The 11,582-nt window shown below is 31.9% G+C and overlaps 1 protein-coding gene across 1 annotated transcript; it reads right to left on the reverse strand.

Annotated features, from left to right (window-relative positions):
- Positions 1-7,002: 7,002 nt before the first annotated feature.
- LOC128236922 (carbohydrate sulfotransferase 3-like) lies at positions 7,003-10,575 on the reverse strand. Its single transcript, XM_052952058.1, has 3 exons — positions 10,386-10,575; positions 8,894-9,218; positions 7,003-8,485 (listed from the first exon to the last, which is right to left on the reverse strand). The coding sequence occupies exons 1-3, from the start codon at positions 10,495-10,497 to the stop codon at positions 7,633-7,635; spliced, it is 1,290 nt and encodes a 429-aa protein (XP_052808018.1). The 5' UTR covers positions 10,498-10,575; the 3' UTR covers positions 7,003-7,632.
- Positions 10,576-11,582: the final 1,007 nt, after the last annotated feature.

The following is an 11,582-nucleotide window of genomic DNA, read 5'->3' on the forward strand; positions in this document are numbered from 1 at the left end:
GCAACACAATCGTTAGCATAATTATTTACCTCAAGGAATTCCTTACAATATTGAATTTGTACTTGTTCAAGAATATCAGATATTTCCGTACCACATATTTCAGCACCGTAAATAAGAATAAGCTTAACCATAGAATCAAATATTTTAAAATATTCAGTGTGAGAAAAGTGTCCAAAAGCCCTCTGGTAGGCCTTTATAGCAAAAATTGACTTCCGGGCTTGTGCAGCTAATTTTGATTTTGCCTTTATCCAGGATAATTTGGGCGTGAATATGAGTCACATGTACTTGTAAACTGATGTAAAATTTACAGGGATGTCTTTTAAATATCAATGCTCGTATGACCGCAGAGGCCCGCCATTTCTAAACACGATTATTTGTCTTCTTCTGATTAATAGTCATACCAGTATTTTCGCAGAATTCCGAAACAGAATTTAGTTGTAATTGTAATTTAATAGCAGTGTCATCGCAATTCGCCAAGTCATCTGCAAAAATTATGCATATTATATCCGCAATTTGCTCAGTAATAAATATACCCGTATGTCCCTTTGATCGTAGGAAGGAAGATAACTCAATAGTATATAGATAAAAAATTATTGTACTGGTTAAGTCCCCTTGTCACGTGCCAACGTTACAAATAAAGGGTTGCGTAACTGTGCCTTCGCCAACTCGGACGCACCCGCGTAGGTTTGAATACATTGACGTCAATATACGGAAGACCTTTCCCTGAACTCCTATGTTATGCAAACTGGTGAACAAGTTACGGTGTATCAATCCATCAAACGCCTTTTTAAAATCGACGTATACTACATAGAATCTCCCCCCGGGCTTACTGATATATTTCTGAACTATACTTTGCAAAGTATTTTATCTGCTGTCGAATAACCAATCCGAAATCCAGCTTGTGCCTCATCAATTGTGTTTAACTGTTCCGCCCATGCACATAGTCTATCATGTATTATATTTTAAAATATTTTATAAATAACGTTTATAAGAGAAATAACCCTGTAATTTGATGGGTCTTCTTTAGAGCCCGACTTGTGCATTTGGACAATAATACTATCTCTCGAAATATCCGGAAATACACCCGTATTTAAAACCCTATGAAATAATTGACGCAACACTTGAGTTATGGTTTGTCTTGTACTTTTGGTAAAATTTAGCCCCAAATCCATCAGGTCCCTGAAATTTCCACTTTTTTTCAATTTTGAAATGCTTGCAATAACCTCCCCGTCAGAAATATCACAATATAAAATGGAATTGTATTCATCATTAAATCTATTCGTGTCAAAAGCTATATCGTTCAGGTTTGGTTGATCATCATTAAACAATAATCCTCGAAAATAGGTCCGCCATGTAGCAGGGTCTACGCGCAGAGGTTCATTTTTTTATACGTTGGGAATATTTTTTTACAAATTCCAAAAGGATTTTGGATTACAACTAGATAATACTAACTCATTCCTTATAGCTTGCTGGTACAATTGCCTTTAGTGAAACACGTAATTTTGTAATGTCTAAGCAGTGAAATATAGTTTTGAAAATCTAAAAACCCGCTAATCCATCGAAATCTTCGTAATGCAGCGTACTTTAATTGTTTAGATAAAGCACACTCCCTGTCCCACCAAGTTTCTTCTCAACCGCGCTATTTATATTAATTTCAAGTGCGATTTGTCATTTAGGGATTGTTGTTTTTAATTTGATGTAAACCAATTCAAACAACGTCAATCAGATTTTTGAACGATATGGCACAACCTACCTTACTTGACCAAGGCAACATAGAAATGGTAAAGTTAAGTCTTGCCAGCTATAACCGAACCGAAGCTTCAACTGAAATTTCAGTTGTTGTTGTTGTTTTTTGTGTGTGTTGACCTTTTATTTTACCTGCGCATTTATGATATGCGTGGTTTGGGCACACGACAGGAACATACCTCACTAAACAGTTTCATATATAGGAAATGTTCGATATACTTGTGTATTAAAATTATAATTATACGAATATGATATAATCTAAAACAAAACATCATCTTAATGTTGAATTAGTATATTACGTCCTTATTATTTCTATTACAACCGTTAAAACAAGTATGACATAACTAACAACGTAAACACACACATAATTATATAAATGTATATATATTTATAAACAACTAAAGAAGGTGAAACAAATAAAGAAACTATAACAGTATGTTCTTGTACACAGTCTATTAGTTTTTACTGTTTAAAATGTTTGTGGTCTAGATAAACATTTTAACAACTGACCAATAACTACGTTCTTGAACATTTAATATTTGATATTTCATAAACATTCCAAGCAAGTTTTAAACTACTCTTTAACCCAATACAGATTCTTATTGTTCTCATTTTACAAAGATAAATGTATTTGTTTTTAATTTCATAACTAATTGTATTATATTTATTTGATTTTTTACAAGTGGTTCCCAACAAAAAGGTTTGGCAATTAAGTGGGAAAGATTTTTTTCGGGCAGATAAAAATTCTTTAACACATGTTATTATGGTTTGAATATATCTCGCTTCCAGAATATATGAATCAAGGTTTCCTCTTCAGTCAAACAAAATGTACATAATCTATCATTAACAATATTCAATTTGAACAAAAAGGAGATTGTAGTTAAAGTCCTATCTAAAACTCTTGTTTGAAACCATTGAGTATATGCATCTCTTGCAAAAGCAAATACCAATCCATAGACCTTTTTTCCTATTTGCATCATCGAAAACAATGTTCCATTAAGCCTGATAGGTAAGAGTATTGTTATAATTTATCAATTCATTATAAACTGTTTTTCTTCCTTTGGTTTCAAGCAAAATATCCTTAACATAATATGACATTGATGGGTTTTGAGTTCTATCATTATAACTAAACGTAATCTTACATGTGTTTATGTAGTTCTTAACAACTCATATTAAACCTTCAAACAATATGAAATTTATGATTGTCCATGTACAATTATCTACAAATGTTTCTGTTTCGTAAACAATAACTTTAATTAAACGTATTCTTCTATTTTAAAAACTTTTGCAAAAATACCTTTATTACTAATCTTCAAATGATGGTTGTAAAACAAAGGTGTATCTAGAATATCTTCAACAGTACCAGTGGATAATTCATCAATGTAATTATTCAATATGCTTAATACATCAATCCAAAAATTATTTATTAATTTCTTTATTATACTTTCAGCAAACAACTTTCCTGTATTAAGTACTTTACAAACTTCAAACGTTGAGTTGACTAATACATAACATTTTCCTTCACTATTTACAAATTTTCTAAGCCAACAGAGTTTTTAGATATTACAATACGCTACAACATCTAACAATTTAGACCTCCATTACTGTACTTTTTTACCTAAACAGAGTTTTATTTCAACTTATGGGGTCCATCTCAAATGATTTCATAAAACACATTGATGCTTTTATTGAACACATGTGTACTAGGGTTTGGCAATGACGGAAAATGGGAAGTAACAATAACTTACAAAGGTGATCTTTCCAGTTGGAGTTAACTTCCTTCTTTTTCAATAACAAACATTTCTTAACCTTTTCAAGTTTGCTTGTAAAATTTAATTCTATCATTTTGCTAAAATCTACATTTAATATCAAACGTTATGATTTAAACTGTGTAGCTCCAAAGATTAATTTACATTTTGATTAAATTGACCCTGTGCTTTATTTTAGGGAACCGATGCATATTAAATTACTCTTATCAAGGTAATTATTCAAACCAGAATACGAAAAAAAGTTATGTAATACATTTGAGTTAGCATTCAATGATCAATCTGATCCATCAAATAACCGAGACGTATCATCTGCAAATTGAGAACACCGTCTACTGAAATGCCCTTGATATATTTACAATTTCTTATTTTTATTGCTAAAATTTTGCACACAAAACAAAAATATAAGGGCTCACTGGGTTTCCCTGCCTACACCCTCTTCCAATTTTAAAGAAATTTGACAGAAAACCATTTTCACTGTATAAACAGTGATCCTGCATTTCAAAAAGTTGTTTAATAAAACTAAAATACAAAGTATCGGACGCTCTCTCAAAATCTAGCAACATTAACAAACCAGATATATTATTATCCTTAGTGAATTTCATCAAGTCATATAGTAACCTAGTAATTTACTAGTATGTTTTCCTTTTATAAAACCAGTTTGGTCTTTTGCAACTTATAAAACTAATACAGTCTTTAATCTGTTTGCAATGGAACCACATGCAATTTTAGAAACTGAGTAGAGCAAAGTTATATGTCTAAGGGTTTTAAGAAGCATCCTTGGTTTATTATCTTCTGGTGTACATGTAATGCTAACTTGTTAGCTTTCACCGATATCAATAAATTCTGCTCTTGACCGGATAAAATATCCTCTTATTTTCTCTGTTCTTAAGTACCTTAATTAATTTCTGCAAAGAAACTAATCTATCCTTATTTTCATCACTCAAATTTTTTAAATTTCCTATTTATGTTAAAATATAATTTTCCTGAGTAATCTTAATTTTAGCTTTATGACTTGAATAGGAAATTCTTATACCCCTAATTTCCTTAAACATGTTTCTAGAAAAAAAACTGATCATTGTTCACAAATTGAATTTCATTATTATTGATTTCTGACAATTTATCCAAACAATACAGGTAAACAGTACTGTTGCTTTATTTATTCAATCTCTTGGTTAATACTATTTAAACATTCCATGTCATTAAAGAGCGAATTATTAAATTTCAAGAGGCCTTTCCCATGCTTAACTTCTTGTAGTTTTCGATCAAGACTAAATATAGAATGATCAGATCTGTAACTAACATGTATATCACAAGTTCTAATATTTGGCAATAAAGCATCAGAAACAAGAAAAGAATCCAGCCCGGCCTGCTGTAAAGGATTAGGTCGTCTCCATGTAAATTGACTAATATCTACTTTCAAATCTCTAAACAATCAGTAAGATGCCTATCAGAAATAATTGTTTGTAGTGAAGGTTAACGTGCATGTCAACTGAACATCCAGTACCAGGTTAAAATCACCACAAATATTATCAGAATCATTTTCAAAGTGTAATGGAATTTTGATCGTTAAGACAAAAACATTGCTTTTGCACCTCACACGTTTGGTCAAGTCTATTGTTCATTAAAGATATTTATAAATAGTCCATGAGCCAGACAGAGCAACGGGCAAAGTTATTTATGCTTTAGCTAATGACAACTAGAGATGGGTCACAGCCATTATAATTATTATCAAATGACTCATTTGTTTAAATGTGAGAACTTACAATGCTGACAAAAAGTACTATTCTTAAAACTGTTTCTCATGTGGTTGGTATAATTTGTAGTTTTAATTCTTGAAAATATAATTTCAATTTCATAAAACTATTAAATTGGTGTTGAAGGTTAAGTTATGTTACCAATTAGAGCCGACAAGCATTTTTCATGTCTTTTTTCTTACTCTCGAAAGGAATGTCGAGCTTGAGAGATATCATAAAGAAATCTGCTTGACATTGTTTTCAATTGTCGACATCGAATTTAAAACAATATTCCCTAAAATAAATAGCACAACTGTATATTTGAGTATTTACATTTCAGTTACTGTCGCAATCAACCTCTTGCGTTCGAGTATTTTGTTCACTATATATATTTTAAGTAGCATAATACATGTACATTAAATTCCTGGTATAAATCTGAAAGAATATGAGCACTTGAATGTTGGAAAATCTAAGAACATCATGTCCCGTCTCCTTTCTCTCACGTAAGCTCGAAGTAGAACTCAATAGCCATCTGCTCTGTCCGAATGTTGAAGTTATACGTCAACGCCACCTCCCAATTGTTATTAAAGATTCAGGAGAGCCTTGAATCGTCAAGTTTCTGTCGTAACCATGTATCAATCTAGATATTATATTTTAACTGTTTGTTAAAGTACAAATGGTATTTCCTTTATGATACTATTATTATAAATTGAGCCCTTGAATTATTAACATAGTGAAAAGACTTTTAATAATTTTTCTTTGGTATTATATCATATTGTATGATTCTATATTGGAGGTACATAGTTTGTCAATAATTATATCAATCAAAAAGGAATATTATACCTAGCAAATATATATTTCCAAAAGTTTTAAATATAATTTTTGATTTAATTGAAATTCTTTATGTTAAAATAAACAACACATGAAAATAATAAAGGGAAATGCTTCCAAAAAATAAAAGCATTTAAGTTAATTAAATTAAACTAAATTAAGAACAGTTGCAGATTAAATAAAATGCTCGGATGTTATTTCTGATAAAACCATGTATTTGTTTTAGTCTAAGTATAGCTGAGCGTAATCCGTTTGCAATAAAATCATAAATCGGATGATCTTTTACTGTGTGTAGTTCGTTCCGATGTTGCGATTAGTGTTGAAAATAGCCATGTATAAACATATGATTAATGCCGCAACTACAACTGGACATTTTACTCCAGGACTGAATCCATCTGTAGTTCTGACCTGATTACAATGCTTTTACTTGTTGAATTCATGTACCTGAGACCAGCTGTGCGAGGCGCGAGGCCAATACTTCGAAAAACATGAGTGGGACTAATCTTCAATAAGAATCATCGCAAATAACTGAGTACTTAGTACAGATTCACGTAGTAGAATTATCATAAGAATATGCGGACGAGCACGTGTGTATAAGTAAAAGCCATGCTTTGTTTTTATGAAGTCATAACAAAAATATTGGGAACGCCATACGCACACAAAGATTAAACGAAATGCAAAAAAACAACACGGACAATTAATCCAAATAAACTCGGGATGAACAATAAGTTTATCCAATGCATGTCCTAGCTAAATGTCATTGGTAATTTGGTAAAAAACAACTCTTTCGAATAAACATACAATATAAATGACAATATTCATCTAATTCGAACAATAAGGCATTGACCAACATTCGTACTCGAATCTCTATATACGTTTAAGTCAACTTAAATGAAGACTTTTTGATGTTAGTTTTGCTTGACTAGAACAAACAATATCAATTATCAAGTACAAAGATCTTTTAAGATATAAATATATGAATAAGATAAACTTAATTTCATTCAGTTTGTAACCTACAACAGCCTTTGCCCATTAGACGAATAAATATCACAAAGGCAAACATGGGATGAAATTGATAATTATCGCATGAATGTATCAAAAAATAAACACACATTCAGACGGCTAAAATCTTATATCTACGTTTCATGTTATTACTACAATTTTCAACATTTTTCGATTTATAAAACGTACAAAAATGTACCGTAAAGAATCACTTATAGTGGATATTGAAAAACTAATTTTCTAAAAGGAAGTATTATGTTTGGTAAACAAATAAAATGATTAAGCTCATTTATTTTTTACACACGTGTGAAATATAACGATTTTATTTGCTCGATGAAATATACTTCAATCTTAACAATTTTATCATCTTGACAACCCCAGAAACCTATCCAAATCCTTATTAACGGCACAAGGATCAACGTAAAATAAACGCAGCACTGCAAGACAACAAACAGTCAACATGTAGCTTCGTTCATTTAATCATTATTGTAATAAATACTCCAATTCATCATAAAATGTACATGATTGTACAGTTTTGATTATCGTTCATGTTATCTAAAATTTCTCAATGCCAAAAGATAAGATGTCACATTGGTACGATGACGTGACGGAACAGACATGTTTCTCAAAGTGTTAATTGTTAGTGGAAGATATCCTAAAATATCCATGTTTTTACGGCAAGTGTTGTAAATATACATAGCGTTCGGTGCTGATAACTGCAAACGCCATTTCACAGATGTCGCTGTTGAATTCTTTCGCTGAGTTTGCATTTTGCCAGTATCTTTCGTAGCAGACGTCGAACGGCGTACAAAATCTTCCGTACTGTTCGTGTACTCCATTCCAGCAAACTTGTACAAACGCTTCGCCCACTCAAAAGGGTGTTCAGCTATATCCTCATATCGGGCAACAAATATTTTGTCTGGATGAGAAATTGAAATTTCTTTTGAATGTCTCAGATCTTCTTCTAACAGTCGACAAAATCCATGAACTGCATCTTTGTCACTGCTGTTTTGTTGATAGTTACTAAGATCAACATGGTTTCTTGAATTAAACATTCCACGTGGATCCCTTATCAAATGCACGATTTTCATGTTTGGAAAATATGGCAACAGACTTGCCAATTCACCAATGCGCATGCGTATAAACTTTAAAACTACAAAGGAAGCGCTTTGACAGTCTTGTATTGGCTTTTTAAGACATGACGTAATTGCGCTACCGTAGTTTAAACCATTCATACTGATCTTAGCTGACCTCATGCATGTTTGAAATGGTTTCATTTTTGTATTATATTGTGAAAGAAACTGTTCATTAAGGGAAGTCTTGGACAAATCTTGGAGCCGACACGACAGCCACGAGCACACTTCTTCCAAATACACGAGGGAGCGTTTTGAAATCGTCATTTTCCTATTTGAATTTAGAACGAATATATTCATATTACTAACAACATGCATGATTGTGATATTTGTTGTGGATAGTGATTGTAAAAATACAATTAATACCTGCGTCTGCGGGGAATACCATAGACGACAATTTTACATAATGGCCTGTTGAAAGTTATTTTGTCTGATATTTCTTTTCTATGTTGTATTGAAAGTTTTAACGTACTTTTACATATTACTTACTAGATATAAAGTATAATAAATAGATGCTGATTAACAGGTTGCATATAATAGTAATTTAAATTAGAGTTTGTTTATCTGAAAATAAGAACAACAACAACAATATAACCATCATCAACAACAACGGAAACATTTCGTAAAGTTTACAATGATAAAACAATAAAAGACAATCTTGAGAATATCATAATATTACCTTGAAAAATTAACGTATTTTAAAGATACGTCTGTTTTTGCAGCCTCGGCAGCTCGAAAACCTAACTCTATGTCATGAAGGGGTTCAAAAATGTAGAATACGCCCGGGAACGTCTTAAACAATGAAGCTGTAAACGTTGACCCCGTTCTGAAGTAAGCGTTTACAACAATAATGTTTTTGTTGCTGATTATTTGGGTAGTCTCAGATCCTGCTTCCATAATTTCCTCACCATTGTTTGAAAGGTCAGTCTTATTCTTTTCAGCCCCTTTTCCATAATCTATTTTGATGTCCAATGCTTCTTTTGGTAGAATGCTCTTTTGTGGTCCTGGAATTAAAGCAATTGTCATTTTTCCCTTTCATTGCTGTATATGAATGGTATCAATTAAATCCGAACTCTTATAGCATTTCGGGATACCAACTGTGGTTCTATAACTGCATATTATTCAAACAAGGCGTGAAAGTTAACTGCGCTAGGTCCTAATGTCTTATTTTTATTGCTGTCAATGGACGGTCCCTGTCAATCCGTAATTACAATTTGAGTTTATATACACCGCATATCATTTTGTTTTATAATTAAAATGTAGAAACATTGTTAATCACAAACGTTTCCACGACATTATCAGCCTCAAAACCATAACAAATCCTTTAAATGCTAACATCATAAAGATAAAACATGGTTATGATATCATGTAACCGGATATGACGTCACAATTTTAAAGAAATCATATATGCTGAAATATTATTAAACCATGTACAATGATGTATAATCGGCCTCATACTAGGTAATATTGACAATTGTAAGCTTTTATTGCGGAAATAATTTAATTGCTGATTTTGGTACAATCTAGTGTATCGCTTCTAAATTTAAAATAAGATGTTTAGCGACGTCTTTAGCGCTCAAAGCCAAAACAAATCCCCTTAATGCTTATATGCTGATCGTCAGTTTTGAGATACAAACATAAAGGTGCATAATGTAGGATGATGCAATAATATTTATATTTTGTAAATTTTGTGAATTATCATGTTTAACACATTTGACTTTTATGATTAAAAACCCGTATGAATTAGGTTCAGATAACAACTCACTGGCCTTTATAAATGTTCTTTTAATTAGAAACGTGGCCATAACTTTCACAGTTAAAAAAGATAATAAATGAAGCTAATTTTTGTTTTATCTATACCTAAATCGTATATGCTGTTTTTATTTTGCTCTTTGAAATCAAAGGAGTCAACATAATTATGCATAAAAAATGGCACCAACCTATACTGTGAAAAGGTACATACATACAGAAAGTGTTGCACACGTTGCATATATATCATATATTACATTTGTTTTATTGGATGGTGAAAACATATAATTAATAGTATATTTCCAGCCATTGTAAAATTTGATTTAATTGTTCACACTGCATAATCTTGTTTGACTTTACAACAGCTCGGAACAGGACAAAACATGTATTTAGTATACTAAACAGAAATATTATAACGTCACCTGAGAAAGATGATCGCATGAACGCCTCTCTGTATCCAAGTATTAGAATGATAATAACACTAAAAAGTCCAGTGTATTTTAGCAATTTGAAAACTGTCGAATTTGTCCACATTTTTCTGTAATATTTCCCTGTATATTGATCGTACTTATAGGTTGATACAAATTATATGATAATGATCAAACCTGCTCCATCTGTTACAAATATAAGTAGTTAGAAATTGATGGGAGCAGGACTCCCCAGGGGAAGTTTTACTCCTAGAAATTGATGGGAGCAGGACTCCCCAGGGAAAGTTTTGCTCTTCAACGAAAATTGTGTCCTTGGAAGCGGGAAGACTCGTATTGTATACTGTGATGGTCCTTAAACGTGAATGAAAATTGTTGTAGAACGATATTGTTCTTTATAGTATAAGGGAAACAACTGCTACACTACACGAGGTTGAATTACGGAGAAGCGTTATTCTTCTTGATCACAGTCGATGGGTTGTGAGAGTACTTTAAATTAGTACTTGCTGTTGCTAATTCCAGATCGTTTGTTTATATTTAAAAGCGAGGATTATAAAGACCCTTTGTATAGCTAAATGCTTTTTCAATGTTTGATTTTAAGCTTGTACCTCGCAAGTATTTTTAATGTTACCACTAAGTAAGTTAGTTTCATCTTGAAAACAAGGTACAGTAATGTACGGTCTTTATCTAGGACATCGTAAAAATAATATGTTGTGAGAATAGCTATACAGGTAAACACAGGTACATACCATAAACTAACACAGTATTAAAATTAAATCTAAGACAAATATCGTGAACGCTTTGAAAACCCTTTAAACGGTGTGTATTGTTCAATAGGACACAACGATAAGTTATCGGATTATGGTGAGGGTTATTGGTCACATTTTTACAGTCTGTACATGCAGATTTGTATGAATTACTAATTACTCTCACCAGTAAACATCGGCTTAAGACGCCTTACATAGCACGATGATATGTATAATTGAGGTAAGTCGTTGTTATTTTGGTTTTAAAAGTCATTGCTAAAATGTTTGATGAAAATGCTAGCGCGTTAAAATAATGCGGCTAAAGTTGTAGTTTGTATCACGCACCAATACTGACATTGGGAAGCAACTTTTGTTTTATATATGTATGCTTTGTTTTGAATAGTTAGTTCTCTTTTGAACAGCTGGACCCATCGAGATATTTTGTTGC

This window comes from Mya arenaria, chromosome 6 (genome assembly GCF_026914265.1).
Source record: "Mya arenaria isolate MELC-2E11 chromosome 6, ASM2691426v1".
Taxonomy (NCBI): Eukaryota; Metazoa; Mollusca; class Bivalvia; order Myida; family Myidae; genus Mya; species Mya arenaria.

Bases quoted from the DNA above. Each gene is read 5' to 3' on its own strand.
- LOC128236922 (XM_052952058.1), bottom strand. From the start codon at position 10,497: ATGTGGACAAATTCGACAGTTTTCAAATTGCTAAAATACACTGGACTT. The intron at 9,219-10,385 runs GTGACGTTATAA...CTTTAATTCCAG, and splicing joins CATGCGATCATCTTTCTCAG to GACCACAAAAGAGCATTCTA. The intron at 8,486-8,893 runs GTAATATTATGA...AAATTCAAATAG, and splicing joins AAATACGTTAATTTTTCAAG to GAAAATGACGATTTCAAAAC.